General features: G+C 37.5%; 1 protein-coding gene across 25 annotated transcripts in view; it reads left to right on the top strand.

The window, feature by feature from the left end:
* Positions 1-48: 48 nt before the first annotated feature.
* Positions 49-15,366, top strand: part of PCM1 (pericentriolar material 1) — an 83,817-nt gene continuing 68,499 nt past the window's right edge. For 5 of the 25 annotated variants that reach the window (XM_019466704.2, XM_019466705.2, XM_019466709.2 and 2 more), the window contains exons 1-5: positions 53-358; positions 1,904-1,972; positions 4,935-5,098; positions 12,476-12,593; positions 14,279-14,524. In XM_019466704.2, coding sequence (XP_019322249.2) covers positions 12,498-12,593; positions 14,279-14,524 — 342 coding nt within the window. In that variant the 5' untranslated portion in view covers positions 53-358; positions 1,904-1,972; positions 4,935-5,098; positions 12,476-12,497. Of the gene's footprint in view, positions 359-1,254; positions 1,489-1,903; positions 1,973-4,934; positions 5,099-12,475; positions 12,594-14,278; positions 14,525-15,366 lie in introns of all 25 variants that reach the window. The other 20 variants (XM_019466702.2, XM_019466693.2, XM_019466711.2 and 17 more) reach the window with 16 other exon arrangements.

The following is a 15,366-nucleotide window of genomic DNA, read 5'->3' as shown; positions in this document are numbered from 1 at the left end:
GACTTCGGCGGTCACATGACTCCAGCCTAGAGCGTCGATCGCACTGCGGCTCCCGCCCGGGCGAATTCTCGCCCCCGCGCGGCCGTTGCCGAGGAGACGGCGCAGTCTCACGGCGCGTTGCCCCCTCTGCAGTCCCCCCGCCCCTCTTCTCCCACCACAATGAGATCCTAAGATGGCGGTGGCTGCGGCGGTTGGCGCCGACTAGCTAAGGTAGAGAAGGCGGCCATTGGGCCCTAGGCAGCCAGGGAACTTGTGGGCGCTCCCTGCTCTGGTCTCTGAGGGAGGACCCCTGCCGGTGGCGGGTCTCAGGGCCTGGCCGCCACTCCACCCTTGGCAGGAGGGGCTGCTTCGTTTACAGGTAATGCTGCGCGTCCCCAGCCCTTGGCAACCGAGGGCAGCGCGGCGCAGGGGCGGGAGAGCAACGGCTCTGGGACACTTGACCCTGTAGGCCCTGGCCTCGGGCCCACACCTCTCTGTGGGTTCCTGGGTCTTCACGCCCCTTTCCCCGGACCAAACGCCGCGATCTCCGGGTGAGCACCTAGGGACGCGTTAGCGACTGCCGAGCCCCCTTCTTGCCTCCGCGCCCCTCTCATTTTCTGGCTCCGGAGAGGGGGGCCGCCCTGCGTCTCGGGTGCTACGGAACGTCCCTTGCAAGTGGAGGAAGCGGAGCGGGGGCTGTGGTTTGGTTGCCAGGGACAGGGCTCGAGTTCTCCTCAGCTAGGGGCCTTAGTGGCCTTAGTGTACGTGGCTGCGCCCCCTCCCACCCCACTCCCAAATTCCATCGTGTGACGCTCTCGATGTCCAGAATTTTGGGTGCCGAAGGCCAGGTGCGGAGCGACGCGACTTTCGGGTTGGGATTTTTGAGCAGCGGATTTTTGCTGTCTTGGGTATTAGAGCAAAAAGGCTAGGGGTGGGGTGGGGAGGCTTTCCTGACTTTGGCAAAGAGGTGGTTTATACTTGTGAGAGGAATGTTAATTTAGCAGCTCCCCGCGCCCCCCCCCCCCCCCCCGCATTGTTTCCCTTCTGCACGTCCAGTTAGAAAGGGCCTAAGATGGGGAAAACTAAATGCCAAGTGGGATTCGGGAAACATTGCTTGCTTTGCAGAAATGGTGTTTGGGGATTGGATAGTAGGCCCTGCTAGGGAGGCGGGTCATCCAAACTTTTCATCCTGCGGCTCACTTCTCGGGAGCTCGTCTTCTCTGATTTTTTCTTTTTTTTCCTTATCATTTTCCCCCCTTTTTTCACCGGTTTGAGGTCTGTGTCATGTGCCTTATGAGTAACGGATCGTAATTTGGCGCTGGAAGAAGCGGGCTTTCTGGGCGCCCCTATCACCCCCGCCTCATAACTGCTTTCCAGACTCCGCCTTCTGGTATTCTCTGGTTACCGGAGTGGGTGTTAGAGAGCTTCGCGTGCACCTGCTCTTTTCTTTCCCTATCACCTTCCCGGTGAGAGTCCTGGAAACCATTGTAAGGAGTTTTTGAACAGAAGGTAAACATGTGTGTATATCGTGACAAGGCTATTTTCTTTTAAGTAGCTAGCTTTCAAGTAAACATTTTTTCATCATTGGAAATGCAAAGCTCTAGAATAGTTTCAATGGCAGAAAGTTAATGACTTGATTTTGGCTTGGATGTTTACATGAAAATTAGGGTAATCATTTTCATTATGTACCAAAGTAGATATTAATGTACCACATTGTTGTTTGGAAGATTTAATCATTTAAGTATATCATAGTTTTCCAAGAGGATTAAGGTAACCAGTCTAAAATATTGCTAAGTTGGATTTTTCCTTTTCTGTTCATTTTTCTAAACATGTTTTAGGCTATAAATATAGTATTTGTTATTCTGTACCTTATAGTGTAAGTAAAGAATTTACTAAAGTGACTTTTTTTGTTTTAAATCACAAGCAGGCAACAGCTTTGAAGTGTGAAGCAGAGAAGGAGCCGTTTCTGAGCTTTAAAACTAGTTTTAAACAGGTAATTTGACCTAATTATGTAGGTCATCGTCCTTTGTGTTATAGTTGAAGACTATATAGCGGAGACTGCTGCATGGTTGAGGTTCCTCTCTACTTAGTAAACAGACATTCTGCGTTTGCTGCCCTGTTTGCCTTGTTTTTTGGCATGCCACTCTGGTCTGCCTCCATACTTTTGCCAGAAAAGAGCCATGTTATTCCTAATTACTAAATAGTGGAATAGTTGAAGCACTGCCTTTTGAAATGTCTTTGTCTTCACAGAATTTCTTCAGCCCATTTGTGTTTGAATTTGTCCTGTAACAGCTATTGGATAGCCTCTCTTTCCAAATCCACTTAATCTTAAGTCATTTTCTATAACTTTTCTATTAATTAACTTTCTATTTTTTATTCACAAATTCCTCTACTTATTTAGGCTTGTGATATTTACTCTTGGCTGAAGTTTTGCTTTTTTTTTTTTTTTTTTTTAGGGGTCTAAAAGTACTTTAAATGTTAGTTTCTATGCTCAGTGCATTGTCAGATGCTGGTTATTTAAAGATATTCTCTGACCAGCAAAAAAAAAAAAAAAAAAAAAAAAAAAAAAGTCAATGAAAGTTCACTTAGGAAAAGTTAAGTAATTGTTTCCTAAGGACAGTTTAGAAATTAAATGACTAAAGGATGAGGGTCAGAAGAAATTTTTCTTAAAAAGCATTTTAGAAATAATTGCCCTTTTAAGAAAAATGTCAGAGTCTGAATTTAATTCCACTGTTGAAATTGTAAGACAACCCATTTTCAAAATAGAATATATCCTTGCTTTCCAGGAAAGCAGATACGTCCTTAGCTCCCTTATGATCTAAACCAACTATAGTGAGAAAATACAGATTGGCAGTTGACTTGTATCTTTATTAGTATTCTCAGTATTTTTGTTAATTGGGAGACTAATAGGACAAGAAAAATTGAACTCAGGAAAGGTCAAATGTGAGTGTGCATTTCTTTTTTTTAATTAAAAAAAATTTTTAATGTTTTTTTTTGAGAGAGACAGAGAGAGAGAGACAGAGGACAAGCAGGGAAGGGGCAGAGAGAGAGAGGGAGACACAGAATCCGAAGCAGGCTCCGGGCTCTGGGCTGTCAGCTCAGAGCTGGATGCGGGGCTTGAACCCATGAACCTCGAGATCATGACCTGAGCCAAAGTCGGACACTCAACCGACTGAGCCACCCCAGGTGTCCCGTGAGTGTGTTATTCTTTAACACTAGAGTGATATAGTAGGCATTTAGTAAATAAAAAGAACTATAAAACTAGTTATAAGACAATTTTCTTTTTAACATGTTAGGGAAGATGGGTAAGATGGAATAAAAATGTAGGGCAATTCTGTTAACTCATGTTAGAAGACCTTTGGTTTCCTCATTAGAGGATTGGGCCATTTGTAAAGGAGACAAGTGTATTTGACACTTGGGAAAAATAGAAAAAGTGCTTGGAATAATCGCACTAGGGAATTCATTAAGAAGCCAACAGAGTACATAGCAATACATTCATCTTACAAATTTAATTGAATGCCTACAGTGTGTGACTTAATGACAGTAAAGTACCGGAGATATGGCAGTGAGAAACAGACGAGGTACCTTATTTCATGGAGTAAACCTACATTTTGAAAGTGTGCATTTGTGTTTGTATAGTGTAATATAGTGTATCTTAATAGTGTACATAGCCAGAGCCATTTTATAACTTTCCCTGCCGTCAGACAGTTTATGAGTAGAAACAAAGAGAGCAGGTACTGGGTTTTATCACTAACTGATAGAATGAGCAAGTAGGTGAGGAAGTCAAAGATCCTTGCAAGGCATTTTTGGAATGGGTTACTTGGGTTTGTGTTTGGGGTTGAGTAAGGAAGCAAGAAGTTAATGGATTCTTAGAAGAATGACCAAGGGACTGGAAGTTTGCAGCAGGGTTTAGAGCGGGTTCTGCAGGAACGGGCAAGTGAGAGAAGTAGAATGCAAGGATTCAGGATCAGAAGGAGGGATTTCAGAACTTGAGGATCTTGAACAAATTATCAGTCCAGAGTGAAAAAGGCATTGGAATAGAGAAGATGAGATGGACGTTGGGTCTCAAGCCACAGTCTTAGAAAAATCAGGAAAGCAGGAAATGAGGTGGAGAGTGAAACCATGAGCCACTTGTTACCAAGAAAAGTGCAAGATTGTCTTGAGGAGGACAATAGGAAGTGGTGTCCAAGTATGGGAGAGTGATATTTTTGATGACTAATTTGTTCAAAAGAGGAAGGTTAAGCATTAAATAAGAATGGTTTGCAAATGTGATCCTTTCCTCATGAGTCTGGAAGACCAGGAAGAGTAGTACTCCTTTTAGAAAAGATTTCTAAGGAAATAGTGCTTTTAGAGGGACTTGGGATTTTGTTGAAGCAGAAGAAGTAGGACTATTTGGGAAGAAAGGGAAGATGTAGGGAGTTTGTTTGTAATGGTCCAGTGGAAAGGGATGACAGAAAGCTGTTACCAGTGAATATGGAGTTGGCAGTGAAGACTGAGATTGCAGGTTGATGGTGGTAGCAGGGCCTACAGATTATTTGGGTGTTATATGTAATCCATGACAAGGAAGTGATAGATTTTGAGTATAAATTGTAGGGAGGGAGAGGATTTAGCAAGCAGAATTTAACTGACCTCTGTTCTCAGTTCTCTGAGCAAGGGTATATTTTGTTGATGTGAAATGTTCTGTGCAGAACAACTATACCATAAAATAGACTTGATGCAATACCTAGTACATAGTGAAGTGTAATAAAGTTTTTGTTGATTCAAATTGTTATATTTTGTTGTAGTCTTTTTATCCCCTTTCCCCCAATATCTTAAGTTTTTTTTTTTAATTTGAAGAGGGTAATTACAGAAGATATTTTAAATTCTAGAAAATTATGGAAATTTTAAGAAAATCTCAAATTGAAAGTGCTGTGGAAAAGATCCTGTGTGATTTTTTTTTTTTTTTTTTTTTTTAGGTACTTGACCATCTTAAGTATGGAGAAGAAATTGAGAAATTCCTCAAATGAAACTGATTAAACAACACATAATACCAAATACTTAAGCATTTTCTTCTCCGTTTCCATTAAAAGTGCTTAGTACAATTGGACACTGTATGAAGACTTTCAGAACAGTGTACCAGGTATTTTTATAATTAGTAAAAGAAATACCCCAAATAATGCAACCTTTAGAAAAACTTGTACAAATATATAAAGTACCACTTTTGGTTATTTTGTGACTCCAAGTAAATATTTAGAAAAAAACTGTACTTCCTATATTTCTAAAATAATTACAGTTTTCAAGAAGGTATTTCCAGAGATGGTTAGGAGTGATTTAATGCTATGTCAGAGATGATATCTGAATTTGAAGATTTTAGAAAAATAATTTTTTTTCTTCAGCTGATTAATTTCTTCTTTATATTCTTATTTCAAAGGTTAACCTTAGGTCAGTCATAGGTATTTATGTGGTAACTAATACTGTAATTATATATATGTATATATAAATAATTTTGTATAGTTAAGAATCTTGCAACAGGATTTTCTTCAAAAAGATCAGTCACTGAAAGTTTATGAATTGCCATAGTATTTTTGCATTTCATATCTTTGCAAGATAAGGGAGCCAAAAAAGCTCTAAATAGTCCAAATGATACCTTAGCAAAAATAACCAAAATGTCAAAAAATAGCTAAATGAAATTTATTCGTTGCAACTTAGTTTAGTAGGTCATAGGATGGGTGGAAGTGCTTGTTTAAAGTAGAAGAATTTTATTAAAAAAAAATTTTTTTTTTTAAATATTAAAGGGGCACCTGGGTGGCTCAGTCGGCCAAGCATCCCACTTCGGCTCAGGTCTGATCTTTCCGTTTGTGAGTTTGAGCCCCGTGTGGTGCTCTGTGCTGACAGCTCAGAGCCTGGAGCCTGCTTTGGATTCTGTGTCTCCCTCTCTCTCTGACCCTGTCTCTCTGTGTCTCTGTCTCAAAAATAAATTAGCATTAAAAAAAAAATTTTTTTTTTTAAAGTAGAAGAATTTTACTTTTATCCCCCTTTTTCCCATACCATCATCCATCCCTTGCACTGATTGTTTTCCAGTGGCTTCTTCACCTTTTCTGTTTTATTGTCTTTCTATGAAATCTGCCTGGCAAAATCCTACCTTGGATGGATTCAGTGGAGTATTTTGGCCAAGGCTGATGAGCACAGCTGGGAAAACATTCACACTGCAGCTAGGTGCTCTCAGTGAATGTTGCCTGCTCTCACCTGAGTCCTTAGTGCTGCCCACAGTCATTCTCCTTTATTCTTCTGAAATCTCTCAGACCCTGCCTCTCACCCTGACATTTAAGGCTCAGTCCTTTCTACTTCACATCACTTACAGATGCCCTCCTCTTCCTATGAACAGATCTGCTAACCAGCCTCTATCTACTTTCTTCTTTCCCTCCTTTCCTCTGGTTTCAGTAAAAGAGGTGTTTTCTGCCTGTCTTAAGCTGATCATTTTTCTTACACCTGGGTCCCAGTTGCTCCTGCTTTTTCAGAGACCACCCACATGTCCTTTCTTTTCTGCATCTTCAATATCTTCCTCTACTAGTTCTTGCCCAACAAATTTTAAACATGCTTTTAACAGAACTTTCTTCATGCCCATCTCTGCCTGCTTCCCTTCAAAGACTGATTTCCTTGAAAAAAATTACCTAATGACCTCTTTTATCCTTGTCCCTTCCCATCAATAGATGCATTCCATTTATGGGATTGACCCTCACCACCCTGCTGTAATTGCTCATTCTAAGGTCTTCAGTAACCTCCTTGTTGCTAAATCCAAGTGGACACTTCTCAGTACTTTTTTAACGTGACAAATATTTGGCATTCTTACCAGTACTCTCCTTCTTTATACACTTTCCCCTTTTCTAACACACGCTCGTTTCCCTCCTGTTTTTTTGTACCTTTTTAGTGTTCTTTTCCTCCCTGTCTCTTAAATATCAGTGTCCCTACAGTCTCCATCTTAAGTGTCTTCCTTTTCATCCTCTCCCCAAGCCTTCTGTTCCACTTCAGGTATTTTTCTGACTAGATGCCTTGCAAGTCTGTCTCCAGCCTAGATTTCTTCTCAAACCCAGCACTGCTAACACTGAATTTATCATCTTCTCTCAACAAAAACCTGTCCTTTCTCTAGTTGCTGTAAACGTATCCTCATACACCCAGTTGTTCAAACTAGAAACCTAGGACTCAGTCTCTGATAGCTTTCTCACTGCTTCATGTTCCACATCATAGTAGTCACGAAGTCCTATTATTGATTCTGCCGTTGGAAGCTTACTTGAATTGGTCTTGTCTTCATACCTAGTATTTTGATGATTAGAAGTCTTTCCATTTCGTAGTTTAAAATAATAAAAGCTATATAAAACCCCTAATGTATCTACAGAACAAAATTTAGAAGGCAGGCCTCTATTTCTAAAAATGACTTTGATGTGGTCAGAGAGGTTAGCAGGAAGGAAAATACTTGCCTGCAACTTTGTACATTTTATAGCGGGAGATACCATCTTAGATAAATCAGCTGTTAATATATTGAGAATTGATCTACATGCAATTATTTCTTTAGCTTCATAGTAATACTTGTATAGGAGTGTGCCTTTTACGTACACTTGGAATCATTAAGTTATTAAATATTCTTTCCTCATGAGTTTTTATCTCATAACTGTAGACAAAGTTGTTTATTCTGTAAATTTAATAGACTTCATTTGGTAAATGGTGTTTTAAAAGATTTAGAAAGTATTTGACCTACTTTTCCCAAACTGATTTTAATGTATGGTTTTTAAATTGTTTTAGAAGCTTAGTAGTGTTCAAAGTCATTTAACCTACAAATAGATCCTTAGAAGAAGCATTTCATTTTAGGGGGAGTTCATCATAATGTAAAAATAAAATGTAGAATACTGTCTTTCCAGATATATTTTTAATTTATCTTTAAATAAACTTTATTACTCTACTAATAGCACAGCATACACTATTTTAGGAAAACATTGATATGTAAGAGTTTTTACTTAAAAGCCTTAATAACTTTCCATTGTAATTTAAATTTTAAAGTTCTTGTATTTTTAAAGGTGGTATTATCTCTACTGCATATGTAGTTTTTGGAGCTCTTATTCTTTAATGTTATAAATTATATTGGTACATTTAGAAAAAAGCAGTTGCGGAATGTTTCATTTTATTGTCAGTTCACTGAACATACCTCTCTATGGGTGTCAGTTATTTTGTAAAGTTCTTAAATAAATTTCTAGTATAAAAAACGATATAAAGTATTGCTGAAAATATATGAGAGGAGAGCAAAAATGATTACATTCTTGCCCCCACACCCAACAGTTGCTTTCATGCAAGCACTTTAGTATGTATCCTTAGTCTTTTAAAATCTATAGACAGTTTTTGCATATTGCTTGTTTTCCTCTTCTTTACTCTATGATGTTATAAACACAGGCAATATCTTTCAGCCTTCATAATTACATGGTTGAAGGCTACTTTTGCCCAGTAGCATCCAGCTTGTTGTTTAGCATTTAGTTTTCAGTTTTACCACAATTATAGCATAATGAACAATTCCTGCATTATAGTCTCCCTCCCCCCACATTTAAGTTTGTTTTCTTATATTAGCTGTGGAGAGATAGAATTACAGGGTCAAAACTCGGTTTTAGTTCTTGATATAGTATTGCCAAAATGCTTGCCAGAAAGGTTGTGCCAGTTTACGCTGTCACCATAGTGACTGAGCATTCCAGTTTCCCTTTGCTGGAAGATTACAGCAAAGGAAATATGTGTAATATAGCAAATTTAATAGTCCCTTATTTTAATTTGCAGCTGGACTTTATTATTAATATTTTTATCATTTTATGTTTACTGACTTCTTTTTAGATTGCCTGTTTATACTTGTTTTTCTTGGAGTTTTTTATTTAATGTTTTTATTTTGTTTTTTCCCCCCATAAATTCTTTGTATAGTAAAGATACTGATTTTATTTCATACTTCTTTCAGATTTTTTCCCCAATTTGTCAGTTACTACTTATTCTGTGTAAATTTAGGATTTACTTTTATGTGAATAAAATCCTTTTTATTTCTGCAGTCCATATTTGTAAGAACTCAGTTTTTAAAGCCCATCCTGTTTTCTTGCTTGTCTGTCTGTCTGATTTTTATCTTCCCGATCTATATTTAATCTACTTAGATACTGCCTTGGTGTTATGGTATAAGGCAGCCTTTTTCACTTGTAAGAGAATTAAACTCTAAGGCATCCATTGTTTACTGAGAATTTATTTTTCTTCTGTGTCTGGACTGGTACTGGGTAGGTACCAGCCTTGGGAGAATTGAGAATTGGCACTTAAATAATTTTTCTGTGTTTTGTGTTTGAGGTGAAGAATCCTGGTTAAGAAATGCTGTTAAATCTCTATGTTTATCAAAAGTATTAGCAGATTGTCCCATCAGTTGGAAAATCCTACATCATCTTACATTGTAGTATTTTTATGAGGATTAAATGATAAAATGCTCATAAAATACTTAGCATGGTGCTTACCATATAGTAAGCAAAATGGATGTTAGCTATAATTAATTTTCCTCATTACGTTTTTCTAATTGAGTATTTTTCAGCATTTTGGTGGGGGGTGCTGATACTAATTTACTCATATAGGCACTCAATATGATTGAATATCTCTTGGGGCTAGTTTTCTGCTCTCCCAACTTCTATTGCTACTTTTATTTTTCAGATATTTGTTTTGTCAAATTCCAAGAAGAATCCCATTGGGAGTTCATTAAGCCTATATTTTTTAAAAAAATGAGATGTTTATAATATTTGTCTTCCCATTAGGGAAGATAGTTTGTTTTTGTACTTAACTAAATTTTCTATTGTCTTACAGAGTTTACTGGTGCTTCTTTACATAGGGCGAAATTATATTTAGTCCTAGGTGTTTTCTTTTTGTTCACTGTTAATCAGTGGCATCATTTTTCTCCAGGGTATTTTCTCTGTGATTGTTGGTGATATTTTGAACCTCTAGGTTTTCTAATACATATTTTTAAGAACACTACCTTTTCTGTTTTTAGTGTTAATATTTCTGTTTATATTTTTCCTTTTTTTTTTAACGTTTATTTTTGAGAGAGCATGCACATGTGCACACATGAGCTGGGTAGGGGCAGAGAGGGAGAGAGAATCTTAAGCACGTTCCTCGCTGTCAGCATATAGCCTGACGCCTTGAGGTCATGACTTGAGCTGAAATCAAGAGTTGGACGCTTAACCGACTGAGCTACCCAGGCGCCCCTCATATTTTTCCACTTTGTAGAACTTTGAAAACAATGTTAAATAACTGATATGTGTCATTCTTGTTTTTTATAGGGATGTCCTTCATGTTTTATTTTAATATTGTTGGCTGTTGGTTTAACATATACTTGTTTCACCTCAGATAATTATTAAAGTAGGGTGCCTGCTTTAATAATTGGTTAAGTTGGTTAAGTGTCCGAATCTCAATTTTGGCTCAGGTCATGATCTCATGATTTGTGGGATTGAGCTTTGCATCAGGCTCTACCCTAATAGTGTGGAACCTGCTTGGGAGTCTCTCTCCCTCTCTCTCTGCCCCTCCTTGACTCATACTTCCTCTCTCTCTCTCAAAATAAATAAAAATAAAACATTAAAAAATTACAAAAAAAAAGAAAGAAAATTATTAATGTAATATATGCTCATTGAAAAAACCCACAAACAGTATAATATATACAGCTATAAGAAAGTGTCACTCTATTTGTACTGTTTAAAAAAATTTTTTTAATGTTTATTTTTGAGAGAGAGAGAGAGAGAGAGAGAGAGAGAGACACAGCATCAGTGGAGGAGGGGCAAAGAGAGAGGGAGACACAGAATCTGAAGTAGGCTCCAGGCTCTGAGCTGTCAGCACAGAGCCCAAAGGGCTCAAACTCCCAAGCTGTGAGATCATGACCTAATCTGAAGTCAGATGCTTAATTGACTGAGCTACCCAGGCACCCTTGTATTTGTAATTTTTAAGATTTTTCCAAATTAAGTGTTTGAATTTTATCACTACTTTTTTGAGATGCTAAAATTTAACCTCTCTGTAATCTGTTAATATATTATTGTAGTAGATACTCTAGCAATAAAACATCTACGATATAATTCCTACTTCTCATGGATGATAATCCTTTTAATATTTTGCTCTAGTGAATGGGATAAGTTAGGATCTTACAGCCAATGTAGCTTGGATTTGTATTCCTTTTTGACATTTTTAGCTGAGTGACCTTGGTGAAATTATCTAACTCCTTTGAATGTTACTGTTATTATTTGTAAAGTGAGAAACCTAATATAACCCTACTGTTTAATGCCTTTCTCTGCCCCTTGAATTCTAAGTAAAGTTATCTGCCCATGTCTTTTACTCAGTCCTTCTCCAACCTGCAAGTTCCACACTTGGTGGAAAGCCAGAGTCCTTCACAAGGTTATGTAGAAATCTTGTTTTCTCCTGATTCATCTCTGCTTCTGAACGTCTGCTTCCACCATTGTTCTTTTTGTTTCTCATCTCTTTGACCCAGGTATGAAATTCAGTACCTTCCTTGATAGTCACATAATCCTCAATTTTTTTTTTTTAAGTGGGGAAAATTTGACTTTGGTAGAGTATTCAAGATTTAGGGGGAACTAAGGTAGCAGAAATAAAATTTGAAGTAAAACAATTGGCATCACTCTTCTTAAATGTTTTAAGCCACTGTATTCTTGGCTTTTATTGGCCATTCACCCACCTTGGCCTTCTTCTCTCCCTGCCTTTTCTTTATCTTGCTTACCCCAACATTTCTATTAAAAACAAACCTTTCTCCACGTTTCATGCAGAGCACTTCTAACCTCTTTGAAACTTGAACACAAACCCAATACCCAGGTCTTTGGGAGTATTAGTTTTTTTTCTTTTCTTTCTTTCTTTCTTTTTTTTTTTTTTAAAGGAGTAAAGGATTTGAGCAAACATTTATTCTGTTTATTTTTGAAAGAGAGCACGAGTGGGGGAGGGGCAGAGAGAGGGAGACACAGAATCTGAAGCAGGCTCCAGGCTCTGAGCTGTCAGCACAGAACCTGATGCCGGACACAAACCTATGAACTGTAAGATCATGACCTGAACCAAAGTCAGATCCTTAACTGACTTGAGCCACCCAGGCGCCCCTAGTTTTTTTTTTTTTTTTTTTCTACAAGCAGTTTTGGTTCTAGCCCTTAGTAACTTTTTCCTACCTCATTGCTCTATTCTGTAGGACTGTGTTCAATTAGTTAATTAAAGTAGCCTGAAAGCATGCAGGCCAGGACACATGGTGCATATTTTGAAGTTTTCCTTCCCCTTCCCATCACTACAACTACTTAACTCATGTTAATTGTAATAGGTGTCTGGCAGCTAAATCAATTTGTTTATGGTACGTGGTTGACAGTACCTCTTTCTATTTCATTAAATCAGTTTTTCTGAGATCTTTTACATCGCTTAACCTCATGGGATGATTTAAAAGTTAGAGTTTGTTTTTATGTGTTAAAAATATTAGTTTTCACTTGTTTTGCAGAAAATTAATTGGTAAAGCTAGGATGGCTACAGGAGGAGGTCCTTTTGAAGAAGGCATGAATGATCAGGAGGTAGCAAACTGGAGCACTGAAGGTGTTGATGACCGACTTAACAATATGGTATGATAACTTCTCATCAGTGGTGTGTCGTTAACTACTAGTGTTAAAATTCAGCTTTCCCCTGCTTTAGCCAAATCAAACTCACTGACACTCTTTGTAAACACAGTTTCTTCTTGCTGGCCAAGACATTAAATGACCCTGGCCTATTTGTTATATTAGTTGAAGACGTTTTTGTTTATAGTTAATGGATATTAATTTATTATAAGGTTTTAAAGATGTTCTATGGAAAACCAGTTAAACAAATTAGAGGTCTATAGCTGGGTTTTAGGAAGAGACTAGGGAAAGGAACTAGAAAGTTGTCAAGAATTGCTTTTTCACTACCCTGACTATTTGCTTCTGAATTCCTTGGCTTAACACAACTTTCTTTTCGCAGACCGGTTTTCTCTCTTCTGTGGTTCATGTGTACTGTGGTTGCCCCTTCATTCAAAAGTTTCGTTTATGGCTACAATTATATACTGACTAGTTATCTTTTAGTTCCAATTTGAAATTTTTAAAGTATGATCATCCCAATTTGGATTAGATATACATCTCTTTTCCAGTCATCTGTGGCCAGGAAGGGGTAGGGTAAGTAGAACAACAGGTTGGCAAGAACACCCACACATGGATTGATTGGGGTGGAGAGACAGTTCGTAGAGAAGGGAGTTGTGTTATAAATGAGGAGAATATCCCGTAAGGGTTTACCGTAGTAAAACTAGACAGTTCTTCCAGTATGGCTAAGGTAGGAATTTATAGACCTTTTTGTTGAATGACTTAGGTTATGTTGGTATAACTAAGTAAATAAAAATGTTTTCCCATTAAAATGTGAATCATATTTGTCATTTCATGTCAGGCCTTATCATGTGGTGCATTGTTGCCTGTAAAACATAACAATAGTTATGTTTATTGCTTACTATATGCTAGCCACTGTGCTAGATGTTTCATGAATGGTGTTTTTAATCATGTTTTAAAGGTGACGCTATTTTAGAAATTAGGAAACCGAGACTATGGGAAGTTAAATTGCTTAGGGTCATACAGTGGAGCTTTTCTTCAGATAATGGTAATTACTTAATTATTTTTAAGTTTATTTATTCATTTTGAGAGAGGGAGAGAGCTTGCAAACAGGGGAGGGGCAGAAAGAGAAGGAGAGAAAGAATCCCAAGCAGGTTCTGTGCTGTTAGCATGGAGCCCGATGCAGGGCTCGAATTCACGAACCGTGAGATCGTGACCTGGGGCGAAATCGTAAGTTGGATGCTTAGCTGACTGAGCCACTCAGGTGCCCCAACAATAATTACTTTAGAATCCAGGTGGATTCCAGATCTGTTTTCTTATCATACACATTGATTTTAAAGGAGGTCAGTAAAGGTATCTATAATTTATTATACTATCCAATTTATAAATAGTAGGGAACCAGTTTTTAAAAATGGTTTTGAAAGTATCCAGACTGACTAGAGTTTGGGGATTTATGTTTGTTAAAGATCTGTGATAGGAAAGTAATCTCTTTTCTGAAGGACCATGTGTGAAACTTAGGCTAGATGTAATAGAAAATGCATTAGTAGAAATAAATAAGGTCTCTTAAGTCTGTATGTTTATGTGAAAAATGTTTTGTCATTTTTAACTTTAAGACTGACCCCAATTTTTTAAGCATATCAGATTACTTTCCTGGTTTGATAGAGGCCAGATTAACTTTTGCCTTTACTTTTTTAAAGGATTGGGGTGGCCAACAGAAGAAAGCAAATAGATCATCAGAAAAGAATAAGAAAAAGTTTGGTGTAGAAAGTGATAAAAGGGTAACTAATGATATTTCTCCGGAGTCATCACCAGGAGTTGGAAGGCGAAGAACAAAGACTCCACATACGTTTCCACATAGTAGATATGTGACTCAGATGTCTGTTCCAGAGCAGGCAGAACTAGAGAAACTCAAACAGCGGATAAACTTCAGTGATTTAGATCAGGTTTGTGAATTATTTTAAAAATCCAGTTATAATGATGAGACATTTTTAGAATGAGTTAAATAGCTTAAGAGTAAGAAGTGAGCGGTTTCTTTTTTCTTAGTTTCTGTGTATATGGAAAGAATTTTAATTAGTGGTGTTGGTATTAGGTTCTTTGGAGGGCAACAAAGACTTTATTTCTAAACTTGCTAAGGACAAGTCTTTTGTGACTTTATTACGTATACTCTGGGACTAATGTGAATAATTTCCTTCTGGAACTAAATTTTGCATGTTAGTAACTGAATAAGATGGCAAAAGGGAAGATCCAGTTTATCACTGCATAAGGGAATGTTCTACATTACCTCAAATTTAAAGCTGTAGTTGGTCTTATAATTACTGAAATGAAATTTGGAGCTAAAAGCAAATGGAAATGATAATGAACTCTTGACAAACATTTTATGGTCACATCTGTACTTTAGAGAAACCAACAGTTTACCAAATACACATAAAGGTACATTCAAGTCTGGGTTGATGGTGGTGGTGATCCCATATATTTAGTCATCTATATACTAATTTTTGAACATTTGCTATTTAGCAGGCACTGAGCTGAGTACTTTTTCAGACAGTGCTTCATCTAAACATATCTTTGTGGTGATGTTTATATTAAGATTTAGTCATTGGGTCCAAAGCCCAAAGAAAATCTGTGAATAAGTTTGATTAGCAATGTGAGTTATAAATATGGTGTGTGGTCCTAGTACTTCATTTAGACTATTGCTCATATTCATCAGTTGAATTATGTCTGAGAAAATGAGGAATAAGACAAGTTAATCAAATTTTGATATTTTAGTAAAAGAATTTTGTAGATT

Source organism: Panthera pardus, unplaced genomic scaffold (genome assembly GCF_024362965.1).
Source record: "Panthera pardus isolate Hobbes unplaced genomic scaffold, ASM2436296v1 HiC_scaffold_13, whole genome shotgun sequence".
NCBI lineage: Eukaryota > Metazoa > Chordata > Mammalia > Carnivora > Felidae > Panthera > Panthera pardus.
Note: the sequence above shows the minus strand (reverse complement) of the source record. Positions and strands in the feature narration are given on the sequence as shown.